Source organism: Engraulis encrasicolus, chromosome 22 (genome assembly GCF_034702125.1).
Source record: "Engraulis encrasicolus isolate BLACKSEA-1 chromosome 22, IST_EnEncr_1.0, whole genome shotgun sequence".
In the NCBI taxonomy this organism is placed as follows: Eukaryota; Metazoa; Chordata; class Actinopteri; order Clupeiformes; family Engraulidae; genus Engraulis; species Engraulis encrasicolus.
Genome location: NC_085878.1, coordinates 41,388,336 through 41,404,736, shown reverse-complemented (window position 1 = coordinate 41,404,736; position 16,401 = coordinate 41,388,336). Strand labels below are relative to the sequence as shown.

General features: G+C 45.1%; 2 protein-coding genes across 2 annotated transcripts in view; both read right to left on the bottom strand.

Annotated features, from left to right (window-relative positions):
* Positions 1-12,417, bottom strand: part of prmt3 (protein arginine methyltransferase 3) — a 103,218-nt gene extending 90,801 nt beyond the window's left edge. The window contains exons 1-8 of the mRNA XM_063187878.1: positions 12,337-12,417; positions 11,929-12,046; positions 11,695-11,777; positions 11,558-11,607; positions 11,353-11,461; positions 7,919-8,120; positions 5,802-5,949; positions 2,173-2,238 (exon numbers count right to left, since the gene is read on the bottom strand). Coding sequence (XP_063043948.1) covers positions 2,173-2,238; positions 5,802-5,949; positions 7,919-8,120; positions 11,353-11,461; positions 11,558-11,607; positions 11,695-11,777; positions 11,929-12,046; positions 12,337-12,352 — 792 coding nt within the window. The 5' untranslated portion in view covers positions 12,353-12,417. The remainder of the gene's footprint in view (positions 1-2,172; positions 2,239-5,801; positions 5,950-7,918; positions 8,121-11,352; positions 11,462-11,557; positions 11,608-11,694; positions 11,778-11,928; positions 12,047-12,336) is intronic.
* A 450-nt stretch (positions 12,418-12,867) lies between these two features.
* On the bottom strand, positions 12,868-14,625 carry LOC134438332 (uncharacterized). The gene is made up of 3 exons (XM_063187881.1): positions 14,474-14,625; positions 14,316-14,377; positions 12,868-14,233 (listed from the first exon to the last, which is right to left on the bottom strand). The coding sequence occupies exons 1-3, from the start codon at positions 14,491-14,493 to the stop codon at positions 13,194-13,196; spliced, it is 1,122 nt and encodes a 373-aa protein (XP_063043951.1). The 5' UTR covers positions 14,494-14,625; the 3' UTR covers positions 12,868-13,193.
* Between the last annotated feature and the right edge of the window lie 1,776 nt (positions 14,626-16,401).

The window sequence follows — 16,401 nt, the reverse complement described above, 5'->3', positions numbered from 1 at the left end:
GGCACCCTCTCCTCTCGTCCCATAGCCTAACCCCAGTCCCCGCACCTCCCCACACCCTGCTCCCATCCCCCTCCACCACGTCCCACACCTCCAGCACCCTCTCCAGCCTCCACCACGTCCCAAACCTCCAGCACCATCTCACCTCCCTCCCCCTACCTAGCCTCCACCCACACCCCTAGCCCACAAACGTCCACCCTCCCTGGCCTCCACCCTCCCCATCCTCTACCCACACTCCTAGCCCACCAACCTCCACCCTTCCCCAGCCTCCACCCACACCCCAGCCCACCAACCTCCACCCTTCCCCAGCCTCCACCCACACCCCAGCACCCTCCACCCTCCCGATACTCCACCCACATCCCTAGCCCAGCACCCTCCACCCTCCCCGGCCTCCACCCTACCCAACCTCCACCCACACCACTAGCCCGCCAACCTCTACCCACATCCCTAGCCCACCAACCTCCACCCTCCCTGGCCTCCACCCTTCCCCAGCCTCCACCCACACCCCACCAACCTCTACCCACACCCCTAGCCCAGCACCCTCCACCCTCCCCGGGCACCAATCACACCCCCATCCTTTACCCACATCCCTCGCCTAGCACCCACCAACCTCCACCCTCCCCATCCTCCACCCCCAGAATCTCATAACAGCCCTGCTGAAAGTGCCATCAGCATATAACAAATGAGGCACATATAGGATGCTATGCATTACTGTGTATATGTGTGTGTATATGTGTGTGTGTGTGTGTGTGTGTGTGTGTGTGTGTGTGTGTGTGTGTGTGTGTGTGTGTGTGTGTGTGTGTGTGTGTGTGTGTGTGTGTTTTACAGAGACAGTGGTGGTGGCGGTGGTGGTGGTGATGTGTTGTCTTGGGGTGTCTGTGCACTCCCCTGTTATCAGCTCCATGCAGTGTGGCTGGTAAGGTGCTTTTGAAAAACGCTTTGGCGTGTAATAAAGTCAGAGGGTTTTAAATCAGCGCTGTCATCACGTCGTTATCCAAGCTATAGCCGCCCCACCCCGCTCCACTCCACTCCCCACCATCCACTACCCACTTCCCCCAAAACACCCCCTCCCCTCTTCTTCCACGACGCATGGCCATGCACCACCAGTAGGGCTGCAACGACATTGGATCGAACCGAGGAATCGTCATACTCAGAGTCAAAATACTGTATCGTGATGTAAGGAGGCAATGTATTGTGATACGCTCTTTCAGAGTTTTGTCATCCTTCAGTCCAGGAAACAACCATATGATGCATTGTCATAGTGCTTCCAAGCCTCAAATGAGATACATTTCCAAATTCACACATCGTGGGGTGTTTTGAACCGTGGGTCAAAAGTCGTGATACAAACGGAATCTTGAGTCGAGTGTATCGTTACAGCCCTACTCCCCACCATCCACTACCCACTTCCCCCAAAACACACACCCCCCTCCCCTTCCTCCTTCCATGACGCACCACCATGCACCATCGCCGTTATCCAAGCTTTAGCCCCCCTCCACTCCACACTCCCCACCATCTACTATCCACTTCCCCCAAAACACACACCCCCTCCCCTTCTTCCACGACGCACCACCATCCCTCAACCCCCCCCCAACCCCTCCCACCCTAGCCCCTGCCCCTGCACCTCCACAATGCACTCCTGCCTCCCCCCCCTGCCTCTTGAGAAAGTGGACGTGCCAAGGCAGTCCCTTACATTTAAAACCTGCGTCACCACACCACGATGCTGAGAGGCAGCCGGTACAGTCCCAGACTACAGTAGAGGGACTCGACAGGCTGTGTGTGTGTGTGTGTGTGTGTGTGTGTGTGTGTGTGTGTGTGTGTGTGTGTGTGTGTGTGTGTGTGTGTGTGTGTGTGTGTGTGTGTGTGTGTGTGTGCGCGCGTGTGTGCGCGCGCGCGTGTGTGTGTGTGTGTGCGTGCGTGCGTGTGTGTGAGTGTGTCTGCGTGTGTGTGTCTTGTGTCTGCGTGTGTGTGTGTCAGCGTGTGTGTGTGTCAGCGTGTGTGTCTGCGTGTGTGTGTGTCTGCATATGTGTGTGTGTGTGTGTCTGCGTGTGTGTGTGTCTGCGTGAGTGGGTGTGTGCGCGCACGTGCGTGTCTGCGTGTGTGTGCGTGTCTGCGTGTGTGTGTGTCTGCGTGAGTGGGTGTCTGCGTGAGTGGGTGTGTGTGGGTGTGTGTGTTCACCTTGTCCTTGAAGACATCTTGGTTTTGATACATGAAGTCCCGGTAGCTGTCGGTGCGCACCTTGTCCTGCAGGGATTAAGGAAAGGGGTAAACATAGGGCTGTGCAATAAGCTCATATCAAATTAATATCCTGATATCAGTATTGCAAAAGGCCTACAAAAACAGGACTTGTACTGATTTGGTACTGACGAGACTGACGGTTCCTGCACTTCTTTTTGGATGGTATTTTCAGACGATTATTGTTCCTGCACCTCTATTTTTCCACTTCAAGCACTGTATCGTGATATAAATATTGCCGTCATACAATATGTAATTTCATAATATCGAGTTGAAACAACTATTTTGTCATTAGTCTATACAGCCAAAAGGTAGGCCATGTTACACACCATACGGTAGATCCCCCTCCCCTCGCCACTGCGAGTACAGAGCAGACTTGCTATCCAACACCACTGTGTGTTTCACTATGGCCCTCCGCTCACACTGCTGAAGAGAGGGAAGATTGTGAATTGTTTGGCACGATTATTTTTCTTTAAAAAACATATTGTTTAAAAATATTGTTTATATCAATACTTGACTTTTTTCCATAATCGAGCAGGCCTAGGTAAACAGAGGGGGTAAATAACGACACCATCACATGCATTTCCTATTTCTCTTCCTGAATAAAATTGATGGAGCACACAAGTCTGGCTGTTGCATCAAGCTTATAGTGTAATCTGGAAAAAAATCACCTAACTATAGAAAGTTCTGAGATAGGACCAACGCATGTCTACCATCTGCCCTCAATCAGACAGAGCAACAACCAACAAGACCACTGACGCTAATGTCACGTTTTAAAAACATATTTTAGTGGGGGCTTTTTATGCCTTTATTGTGACTGAACAATTACAGAGGGACAGAAAATGAGCGTGGCGAGAGAGACGGGGAAGGTTCGGCAAATGACCTCGCCAGTCAACAGTGTAGCAGTCGAGTGCCAAGCCGTTTGAGCCAAGGCTGGGCCAATGTCACTTTTGAGTGGCACCAGACTTTAGTCAGCAGCAGGCCCTGTACTGCTGTGGCCTAACGGTAGGGAACTGGGTTACTATGCCGACGACCCGGGTTCTGATCTGGCCCGGGTCATTTGCCAATCCTCCCCCACCTCTCTCCCACTCGCTTCCTGTCATAGTCTCCAACCGTCCTATCAAATGAAGGCAAAAAGCCCTAATATATATATATATATATATATATATATATATAGATAGATATTTATTTATTTTTTAAGATTTTTGTCAGCAGCATGAATGTAAACTTCAGTGTGCCTCTACTAGCGCGATGGGCAGTCCTAGAATAAAGATGCAGTTCAATTACAACTTCTCCTTAAAATAAATTTATAAACATTTTTGACCATTTTAAGAGTCGGGAATGCTATTCTTAAATGCAACTATATTCAATGTATTTTCCACACACAGACTAAACCTAAACCCTTTTCCACATCAGAAATTGATACTGATCAAGTTAGGAAATGGATCACGCTCAGTTTTTTCTTCTTTCTAATCCTTTTCTTTTTATTCAAGCAATATTTGCAATATTTGAATAAAAAGAAAAGAATAAGAAAGAAGAAAAAACTGAGTGCGATCCATTTCCTAACTACTTGATTACTTCAGAGACGCACCAACAAGACGTAAGAGCGTGGTGTGTGGAAGTTAACCTAGTGATCAATATGACCAATGAATTCAAATGGGATCCACAGGCACAGGTGACCTGAGCAGATTTGTTTTTTACACCAATATTGCCAGGGCACTAAATTAACTTTTTTCATCACCAGCCAAAATGGATAGATGCTCATCTCACTAGCCAAACACACACTTGCATTAGCGTGAAAGTGGGGTGAAAGTGGCTGGTAAGGTGGTCTTTTCTACGGGGCCAAAATGAAATTTCACCAGCATTTGGAAGCGGTTGGCTGGTGTTAATTTAGAGCCCTGAATGTTGCACTAGACCAGTGTTTCTCAAAGTGGGGCGCAAGCCCCCCTGGGGGGGCGCGGAGGCATCGCAGGGGGGGCGTGTGACATCTGATTTCCTTTTTGGAATTATTTCCTGTCTCTCCAATAAGAACTACATTTTAAGCCCTCACCAACATTATATTATAAATTGACATAAATTTGAATATCATAGGAAATGAACACACGTCCCTCTTTGTCTTATCTCACCAGTCACCTTTCTTTTGATTTTGCGCAACGCAGCGATCGTAAAACCAATCTGCGTGAGTACTGCTGTTGCTTGGGGGGGCTCGGAAGCATCCAGACCCTCCGAAGGGGGGAATGGTGGGAAAAGTTTGAGAACCACTGCACTAGACATACTGCACTGCTTCAGATAAATGAATAAATAGTGATAGTAATAGTACATAGTGAAATACACTTATTCGCACATGAAGCACTCCACAAACTGTTTGAACAAATCTGAACCCTAAGAAAGGAGTGTCAAAAGTATAACAATTAAAAAACAATTAATAAGCTTATGCAAACAAATATGCATAATCATTTGCACTCAAAAATGTGACATTTTTCATCATACAAGCTTGGGTAATGCAAGTCACTCTCCTCTCCAACTGCAGAGGGGCTTGAAACAAACTCACACCCTAACATAACATTTCACACACAGCACAACGCAGCAGACAGTGAGGGATAGCCAGCAGGTCAGGGGGCAGCGAACGGGTTAAGAAAAGTATGACGCTTGCTTTTCCTATACATCCTTGGACGTACGTGTTGACGCATACAGTCGAGGCGGGCGGCTTTACGGTATGAGGCGAGAATAGGGGGGCGTGGGGGTGGGTGGGGGTTATTAAAAAGAGTGTCAGCATCTTCTTACCCCACAAAGCACCCCCCCCCCCCCCCTCCCCCCATATGGGCTATGATGGGGAGTTTGAGGGGGTCTGACGCAAACGCCGGCATCAACGCAAGCACTGCGCCGAGCACCAATCAGAGCCACACACCTCGCTCGCTGCTTATGCTGCAGAGAGGGCTGTGCGTACATACATACGACTGGACTGAATGAGAGAGTTAGTGTGTAAATGAGTGAATGAGTGAGAGCATTGGTGAGTGAGTGAGTTGGTAAAAGAGTGAGGTGGTGGTGGTGGTGGTGGGGGGGAGGGGGGTGTTGGACGGAGGGGGACATAGCTCTCATTACTCACGCGCTTTTCCTTTGACTGGAAAAACACCAATGCTTATTTGACAAAAAAGACGCACTCATAAAAACACCAATGCTTATTTGACAAAGACGCACTCATAAAAAGCACATCTGTTGTGTTTTTCCACCTTCTGCGCTTGTGCGTTACCCGTGAAGCTTGGAGACTTTAGAGTTGACAACTTTTGTTTCAGTAATGCAATGCATTCAGACAGAGACATAGGCAGTGTGGTTGGCACATGTTACCAATGCAGGATCTCACTCACTCACACACACACACACACACACACACACACACACACACACACACACACACACACACAAACACACAGACACACAGACACACAGACACACAGACACACAGACACACACAGACACACAGACACACACACACACACACACACACACACACACACACACACACACACACACACACACAGGTCTGTTACTGATGCTACCCATGCCATGCATACCTTCAGCATCTCTTCGTGGATGCTGTAATGGCCGTAGGAGCTGAAGTACGCCTCATCCTCATCCTCCCTCAGCTCCGCGATCGCCCCGCCGCCACCGCCGGACCCTCGGCCCGTATCCGCGTTCAGCACCAAGCCCTGGGCCAGGAGCCTAGAGGTGTTAACACACACACACACACACACGTGCACACACAGAGAGAGAAACGCACACACACACGCACGCGCACGCGCACGCGCACGCACACACACACACACACACACACACACACACACACACACACACACACACACACACACACAGAGCGAGAGTCACGACTCACACCTTGCCTGGAGCCTTTTCCTTTGTCTCCCCCCTCTACCCATTCACTGGCAGTTGCTGCAGTGGAATTTTACCCCTTTCTCAACTTTGCCGCTCTCCTCCTCCTCCTCCTCCTCCACTGCCTTTACTCTGGGCTATGGTAAAGAGCTCTATGCTACCCTCTGCTGGTGGATACAGGTAATGACTCAGGACGAGAAATAAACTGGGATGGGGGGGATCTCACCCATGTAACACGGTGATGTTTAATCAAGACACTTTGGAAGACAATGCATTTCAAAGCATTGGAAGCAGGTATAGACATACAGTGGAGTAGACATACATTAAACCTGGGGCTACATTAAGCCTTCAACATGTGGTTGCGAACATTGATTTAAAAATTAAACTTGTCCGACAACAAAGTGAAAAGGGCTAATTTTTCAGCTTTCATATAGCGTTCATTTAAGGACACTACTTCTGTGAAAACAGCTTGTGCTTCCTGCAACTTCAGAGGTACTATTCCATTGTCCAACGTGTACTCGACAAAATTTTGCACTGGACCAGATAGGCTACATTTACGTATATGAAAATGTGATGCAAATCTTAGTACACCATTTTTATATGGTAGTACAACATGTCCCTTCATATACTACCAAGGATGCATGGAGCTATTTTGGGCTTTTTGAATGGTTTGGAGATTTTGAACTTCCAGAGTCCTCCATGATCAGGCATCTAGCATAGTGAGACATCTTGCTAAAAATTATGGAAAATCATAGTCTGTTCATTTACCCTGACATTGTCTTTCAGAAACAGCTTTGTAACAAATGTCAGAACCTAATTAAAACGGTAAATAAAGATTCAGACTTTTTTGCGAACTTCTGGCCCCGGGGCCAGACCCCCCATAATCCACCCTTGGCACACAGCCAACCTCAACAATGACACTGATGACTCCATCACACTACTACAGGCTTGTTGGGGTCAACAGAGGGCCATGTCTGTGCCCGTTCCAGCACCTAATCTGGAATACTGAGCATTCAGGAACCAGAAAAAATTCTATCATACGAACCATCGTAGAGACAAAAAAGCTCCCACACACTGTTCACATTTGCAGAGTTTTTACTTGCGACGTTTCGGTCTAATGACCTTCGCAAGTAAAAACTCTTCAAATGTGAACAGTGTGCGGGAGCTTTTTTGTCTCTACATTGGTGACCCAGTGGTGTGTGAGAATTCTAAAAATAGTTCTATGTGAACCATGACAGCAATGTAGGCACCAGCAGGGTCACACCCTGTAATGTTCCAAATGGAACTGGTGTGGTTCTGACCGGCCTGAAAACACCATGTGAGATAATAAGGCTAACAGTAGTCACTACCATGTTTTCCTTGAATTGAGCTTACTATGCATTTGGCCTACAAACCAAGATGCTTATTATGTGTGTGGCAGGCATGTCTGGTTGTGTGCATGTTGTGTATGTGTTTTATGCACTTAAAGTGCACATCTGAAGTCTGTTGTAACACAACTTCATATCCGTGTAGCATCAGTTATATGAATTAAGAATAGAGAATAGAACAGAATAGACTTTATTGCCATGCCAGCATGAAAATTGCCTTTGGTCTCACAGAATATAAACACAAATAGACACGTGGATACAATGCTGTATCCACGCAACCCACCCCCACCCCCACCCCCCTCCAACCACCCCTCCCAGCACACACATCATATACAAGTCAGTCAGTAGTACACCCTACACCTCTAGCTTTTCCATAGCTTATTGACTATAGAAATTTGACTATAGAAATTTGACAATGAAGAACACACTTGACTTACTTGAGTTTGTGCAGGTCCTCCATGGCTCTGGCTAGGGCTTCCTCTGAGCGCTGTGCCCTCTCCTCTGCCTGCTGGGCCCTGTGGAGTAGCTGTGCTGCCTGGCCGGCTCCAGCCCCGGCCCCGGCTCCAGCCCCAGCCCCAGCCCCGCTCGGCTGCTGCTCACCCACCTCCAGCACCTGCGCATCACACAGCTCCTCCACATCTGGGAAACAGAGGAGGCTTAAAGGAATTATCCGGAGTTGGAACAAGTTTGCCTCATTTTTGCATGTTTGGGATGAAATACAGTCACTCTAGAGCAATATCAAGGCAAAAGGATGCGTTTTGAGAAAGTTTGATAATATCACGTTAGCCTCGTTAGCCATATCAGCTATGCAATATGAAATATGCGGGCATCGTTTTTCGGCGGTTACACACATTTCAAAAACACCACATTTTAACGTCTTGCACAGCTCAAAACAACGTCACACTTACCTCGTAATATGTTGAGGGTATCCACACATAAACCGACGTGTCCAAAGCCATTCATGTATTCTTGAAAGGTCTGCAGAATGTGTTTTGTGAAGCTACTACCTTGACAATATCTACAATTACGGCCATGCAACTATTTGACACAAAAGTCCACAAAGGAGATTGCCGAGTGCGTCGCACCATCAGCTGTGGTTACTCGCTATGGAAATAATCATAGCTGATGGTGCGACGCACTCGGCAATCTACTTGGTGGGCTTTAGTGTCAAATAGTTGTCTTGACCGTAATTTAGATATTCTCATCACAAAACACATTCTGCAGACCTTTCAAGAATACATGAAGGACTTTGGACACTTCGGTTTATGTGTGGATACCCTCAACATATTACGAGGTAAGTGTGACGTTGTTTTGAGCTGTGCAAGACTTTAAAATGTTGTGTTTTTGAAATGTGTGTAACCGCCGAAAAACGATGCCCGCATCTTTCATATTGCATAGCTGATATGGCTAACGAGGCTAACGTGATATTATCAAACTTTCTCAAAACGCATCCTTTTGCCTTGATTTTGCTCTAGAGTGACTGTATTTCATCCCAAACATGCAAAAATGAGGCAAACTTGTTCCAACTCCGGATAATTCCTTTAAGGGCAGTGCTCATATGACATTGGATAAGTAAGATCACTTGTGCCTCTTTTCCACTGCTGGTTTTCTGGTAGGCCTACAGCTCGATACAGCGCAACTCGAAAGCCACTGTTTGCCTTTCGATTGGGCACGACACAGCTTAATTGTGAAGCAAATACTGGCGGACGAGTCACGCTGTGTCGAGCTGTAGGCCTACCAGAAAACTGGCAGTGGAAAAGAGCCTTTACTGTTGCAATGAACTGTGGTCCCACTTGCAATGTTGGCTCCGTCAAGAGTTGAGAATTGTTGAACTTTTGGCGGACAATGTGCGTGCGTCAGCCAATGAAGTAGTTGCTGCAGATGCAATACAATGACACAAAACAAATGCTTTTCAAAATGCCATCGTTTACACCATGTGTCTGCTGCACCTTCGCGGAACATACCCGTTGTCGTGGATCACAGATAGCATGTCTCTGTTTGATGTTTGAAATTTACATTTTTTGAGTGGATACAGTGAGGAGAATAAGTATTTGATCCCTTGCTGATTTTGTTGGTTTGCCCACTAATAAAGACATGATCAGTCTTTAATGTTAATGACAATATGTATTCTAATATGGAGAGACAGAATATCAAAAAGAAAATCCAGAAATTAACTCTAAAGAATATATAATAATTGATTTATATTTAATTGAGGGAAATAAGTATTTGATCCCCTGCCAACCATTAAGAGTTCTGATCCCGCAGATCAAATGGCACTTCCAATGAACTTGTTATCTGAATTGAACACACCTGTTAATAGTAACCAGCACAAAAGACACATTGAATCTGCAGAATCAGTCCATAGAATCAGTCAATCAATCAAACTAAACGCGTCACCATGGGACAGACCAAAAAGCTGTCAAAGGATGTCAGGGACAAGATTTTAGAACTCAATAAGGCTGAAATGGGCTCCTGGATATTAAAGAGCAAACTGTTGGTGCATTTCTTCCCAATTTTAGGACATACAAAATGATCATCAATCATCAATCTTAGGCCTGTCTCTGGTTCCATACAAGATTTGACCTTGTGGGAATTTAATAAACAGAAAAAAGGAGATAAAGCACCTTAAAACTGTATGGGAGGAGCTAGGAAATGATCTCAAGGCAGCTGGGACCTCAATCACTAAGAAAACTATTGGAAACACTTGATACCACAGCGGATTAAAATCCTGCAGTGCATGTATGGTACCCCGGCTTCAGAAGGAACCTGTTCAGGCTCACCTGAGGTTTGCCAATGAACGTCAAACTGGATTAGGATATGATTGGGAGGTGCTGGAATCAGATAACATGCTGACTATGATCCCAAGAACAACACCTTCTCCAACATCATAAATGAAAGTGGTAACATTATGTTTTGAGGTTGTTTGTCTGGCCAAGACACAGGACAACTTCACATCGTCAAGAAATGGATGGAGGGAGACATGTAAACGTACAATGCTGCATGCCAACCTCTTTCCCACCACCACTAGACTGAAGGTGGGTCATGGATTGGCTACCCAATATGATTATAATCCATAGCCCAAGCAACGAAGGAGTAGCTCAAGCAGAAGCACATTAAGGTCTGAAGTGGCCTAGACAGTTTCCAAACATTAACCCTATAATAATCCTGCGAAGGGAACAGAAGTTCCCATTTGCCAAGTTACAGTCATAGAACTTAAGTGATTTAGAGATGATCTGCAAAGAAAAGTGGACAAAAATCCTTTCTAATATACCCACAAACATTGTCATTAACTGAAAGAAACATCTGACCTCTGTATGTGAAAACAAGGGCTTTGCCATCAAGTATTTTGTCTTTTTTGACTAGAGGGGTCAAATACTTATTTTCCTCAATGGAATACAAATCAATTAAAATATATTCTTCAAAGTTATTTTCTAGATTTTCTTTTTGATATTCTGTCTCTCTATATTATAATAAATTTTATCATTAACATTATAGAATGATCATGTCTTTATTAGTGGGCAAACCAACAAAATCAGCAAGGGATCAAATACTATAATATATGTAATATAAGGGATAAAAGCCAAAACTTATGTCTGAAATGTCATGGACCAGCTAAAAAAAAGAGAGAACTTCTCTATTGTGTTTTTTTTCGCAATGTTCACAAAACTATTGTGATTAGTGTTATTTCACCATAGAACGCTTTTGCCCTGCTCTACATACATACATTCGAATGGGTAAATTTGAAGTGACCAAGGTTCAAAGTAACAAATATCCCACACACTGTCCATTACACATGTATTTGATATTATTGTTATTATTATTATTATTATTATTACTACTATTATTATTATTATTATTATTATTAACTTACCAAGTTGGAGTAGAGGATCGTCTGGTAGAATTGGCCGCATGTAGTCATCACTGGCCCAGGGAAAGGTCCCGTTACTACAGCTCTGTTGCAACGACTCTGCACTACACTTCTGCAGGAAAAACATGCAGTAGATTTGTTTTAAAAGTTGGATGTAGAGGAGAGGCACTAAAGCAATCATTATAATACAACAGGCTTTTCAACTCACCACTGATCTTATGTAGTTAATCATCTTTATGTAGCCATAATCGTCCAACACTGTCAATGGATGACAACACAATGTTAGTGGAGACTCTCCATGTTAATGTAAATAAATAAACTTGATACAAAATAGAGAGAACTTACTGAATTTCTTCAACAACTGTGGAATGTTCACACCATGCTCGGACAAGCAATGCTGCAGTGTGCTCGAGACCGAGTTCAGTGATCTATTGAAAAAATATTTGTTTATTTTGTTTATTCTTATTCATTCGTGATAGCAAAATTGATAACATGGGCAATCAATGGGATGTTACAGATAAGCCATACACAATGTCAGCAACAAAGCACTCGTCATCATCAAAGGGATTGTGAACTCACTGGTCACAAAATAAACACAGGATGGAAGCCTTGGAGTCTTCCTCCATCCATTCCCACTGCTCATCATCTTCACTGTCTGACAGCTCGGGCACATCTTCTCCCGCACCTCCGTCGTGGTCTGGACACAAGAGATGGGTATATGACAACTACACATCAACAATACAATAGTCTACAAATATTTCGAAATGAAGTCAAATGTAACACGAATTTAATTTGACTAGACACAAAATTGCCAACTCCAACCATTCCGCTAGCTTTTCCATGCGAATGGAGCTCTGCGATCGCAAGGAACCCTAATTTGACACCGTTGAATTTGTCTCGATAGCCTCGGCCAAGATGTGTCACTTTTTAAGTATAAACTATCCATTAGCTGCACAAAAGTTGCATATTTACTTATTTCACGTGTACCTGTGTATTCCGCCATGCTGTTCCCTTGGTTTCACTCGTGGGGATGCTGCTTCCGGGTCATGCAGCGTCACGGTCTGCAATTCAGATCTGCGGCCATATGAGGTCACTGTTTCTCCAAAAATCGCTACTTTCTGACCACCAACACATTCACAGCTTTCCTCTTCATCATGAAAGAAGAGTTTCATTGCAAAATTGAGTATATCCATTTTGGGAAATTGACATTTTTCTATAGGGCATTCCATTGCTTTGCAAAATTAATTTTATATTGGTTTAAAAAGTGTTTTGTCAAAACATTTGAATGGCAAGAATTGACATACATGATAGGACTTCTGAACATTTTCAATAATAAAATGTAGGCCTAAGTCAAAAATGTTGGATAAGGTAGGCTACACCACTTCGCAACAAAACTCTTCAGTTGCACACATGTAGCAGTGTTTACTAAAATTACATCGAAATGATGTCCAGTTTTAAGATACAAAAGAGCAATGCTGATATTGAGACATTCATCAAATAAACAATGACTTACAAAAGTTGACTCATTCAGATGTTTATTGAACTGTTGTGATTAGAATTCCAATCGGTGTGGATTGACTGATCAAACACATTGTAACAAGAGAACTATACATCAGACATAAGATGGCAATTTCTCCATATAGTAGGCCCATCTCATCTCACGTAATCTCGGTTTCTGTTCCATCACTCTGAACATCAGTCTGACATCGACAGACAGGCAGTTGACAGCCGATTACGCTCTATGTCAAAGTTGGAGTCGTGTATGTGTGTGTGTGTGTGTGTGTGTGTGTGTGTGTGTAGGAGTCAGCTTGCCGTCAGTGTTACAGTAAAACTAGGCCTATAGTTCAGGACAAAGTACGGGGTACGTCCTCATCTTTGGTGTCCTGCTTGTCCACATCTCCCACCAACTGGCTGCTGACTTCAAAAGGTTTGAATTTGCCTTGTAACCACTGACGTTGCGAGGTAACGTTTAAGCGTAAGGTTCTGGGCCTAAGCACTCCAGAGTGAAATGACTCCTGTGGGTGGGAAACTGCTTGGGAAATATGATGGGGTGTTTTTTGGTAATCTTGAGCACTGGGTGAGCTAGTAAGAGAGTGTAACGGAAAAGGTTTAGGCCCTCTAGGGGTAAGCCCAGCATGGGACCCAAAATGCTCTTGTATAGGCCTGTCAGGTGTTCTCTGCTTGAGCAGGTCATCACTAGTGAATCCAGGTGTGTTTGGGCCCTCTCGGTTCATCAGCGCGTCTTCTGCATTAGGCCAGACTCCATGCGGATTTATTCTTCCGTCTTGATGAAGGCCAGCTCCTTGCTGAGAGTGAAGAGGGGTAGGTGCTGAAGGGAAGGACCTGGAGGATGAAGGAACAGGAGCAGATGAACTAGGCCTACGAATCTTGCTCAACAAGTCGCTCCTTCTTGAGGGTCGAGTTGGACCAGACCAAGAAAATCCGTTTGAGCTTTTGTAACCAATTTTGGGCATTTCAGCAGCGTCGTCGTCTTTTTCTAATAAGTGCTGACCCTTATGGTAGGCGTTTCTAACCGATGATGGAGGTCCATTCTGCAGATGTGAGTTTCCACCCGTAGGCCTACGCCCATATTCACCATGCAGCTCTGAGTCACCCCTGTAAATAATATATGGGGACTGTGCTCGGGGACGAAACATCTTGCTCTGACTCGCCCACTGAGGACCAGAGACACCACCATCCGACCTTGTGCCTTCATAGTTCACTTGTCCTTGGCGCAAGTCACCAGCATATTTATGCCTTACACCATGTTCAGCATTGCTGTAGCTGCGTCCTTCACTAAACTTTGCGTTCGCAGGGGTGAAGGGATGGCCAACAGTAGGCGTGTCGTGACTTGTTCCGCTCTTCACAGAGCTGTGACCAAAACCTGTAAAGAAAACAAAATGATCAGTTTTCCAAAAGTTCTTGTAAAACCGTTTACCAGTCAAGGAGATGCCAGACAGACTTACCTTGATAACCACTGATGCCCCCCTTCACACTGATGCACAGTACTGCAAGCAGCAAATGCACTCTGTATGGGTGAAAACACAATAATTAGGGGACCTTTGAAATGATTCAGAAGGGATGTCAGGAATTTGATGATCCAGCTACAGCTACAACAGTATACCTTAAAAGTGGTCCAAGCATGGTCAATCATCTAAGCTTCACAGCTCAAATGCAGTCAAACCAATCTCACCACACACGGTAGAACTAGCCTACAAACGTGTTAGTTCTCATCACACCAGCGGCCGGAGATAACCTTGGGCTTAGGCTCCCTGTCTCACCTTTAACACCTGGCACACATAGGCATGAGCCGTCAGCCTAATTGGGATCTAATACCAGTCAGCTGTGAACAGCCATTACTAGGGACGCTGACAAGGGGGGACAAAGGGGTCAGCTGTCCTGGGCCCAGGGAGATGGGGGGAGGCATAATTGGGTCCTCATGACAGTGAATGTATTGGGTGGGGGGGCTCTTTCAGATTACTTTGCCCTAGGCACAGCCAAAGCTGTCAGCGGCCCTGCCCCTGGCCATTACTTGGGAGTCGCCTCATTGTTCAATGTCGTCTGCAGCAGCACTCACACAGGTCCAATGGGGAGGAGGAGTGAGGCAGGATCAATGTTTCCGCCTAATTTCACACATTTGGCTGTTAAATTAATCTAGCTAATTCAACATCCAGAAAATAATTTGTAACGAGGTTATAATAAATTGATTGCTTCATGTTTTTCCATGTAACTCCAATGTGACATGGGCTTTATCTCATTGCAACAAAACTGGTAAATAATTGATATGGGAGGGATTTACCAACAGTGCAGGCTTTTTTTAACCACATAGAGTGCGTTTTAATATGCGACCTTGCCTCCTCCACTTGTGCTTGTCTCCTCGTCCCGCCTCCTGGCCCCTCCTCCGTGGAGAAAACGATAAAGTTTCCCAGCTGTCAGCCTAGCCACAACAACTTTTGAGGGACTGTTTTTCATTCACCACCCCAATTGCAAATGAGAAAAAGACTCTACAATTGAGCTTTTGCAAGATATTGAAATATAATGCTGTTGTCAGTGATGTCATCATGACGAGAAGCAAGTGGAGGCAAGTGGAGGAGGCAAGGTCGCATATTGCAACGCACTCATTGCATCTCGTCAATTCTGACACATGTTGGTCATGCAGGTTGCTTGACTGCTATTCAAATCATTACACATAAAACATGACAGGCCTTCGTGACAGGTTGTCATGGGCAGTAAGGGTGAGTCAAACTGGTTCCTCAGGTCCTCTCATGTTGCTTGTGGCCTGGGCATCACTGATGTTTGAAGGATTATTCAATATCTCCATTATCCCCCAGAAGGTGTTCTGCCTTCTACCATGGGTGACACCAAACCAAGAGGCCATAAGCAATGGAGGAAAGAATTGAGGAGCTAGTTTGACTTGTATGAGTGCATTCCAATATGCGGACTCCTGTCCCCCACTTGTGCTTATGGCCTCGCCCCGCTTCCTGGCCCAACCTCCGTGGAGAAAACAAAGTTTCCCAGCTATAAGCCTAGCCACAACTTTTGGAGGACTGTTTTTCATTCACCATCCCAATTGCAAATGAGAAAGTTACATTAGAATTGTGCTTTTGCAAGATATTGAATTAATTTTCTGTCGTCAGTGACATCATCATGAAGTCACAAGCAGGCAAGTGAGCTGGGAGGCAAGTGAGCGGGGAGGACGGGAGTGTGCATATTGGAATCTACTCCCTATGTGTGTAGCACTGAGCTTTACCACCAACCAAACTGGTCTGCTACAAACCTCTGGTTGGTTGTGATGTCAACTCATGTGCAGTAGGCTATGCAGTGGATAAACAATATTTTATTCAGAAAAATATATGCAGCATTGGTCTCCAATCAATACTATTACGCAGCCAAAAAAAAACTGTCCAAGAGTTGGGCCCCAAGTTTGGACATAAGGATGATGATGAGACAGTTAGAAAAATAAACATCACAGATTTTCTGGTGGGACATCTGATAGAAAATACTTTTAATAGTAAATAAATAATAAACATGAATCATCCGCAGACATTTCCA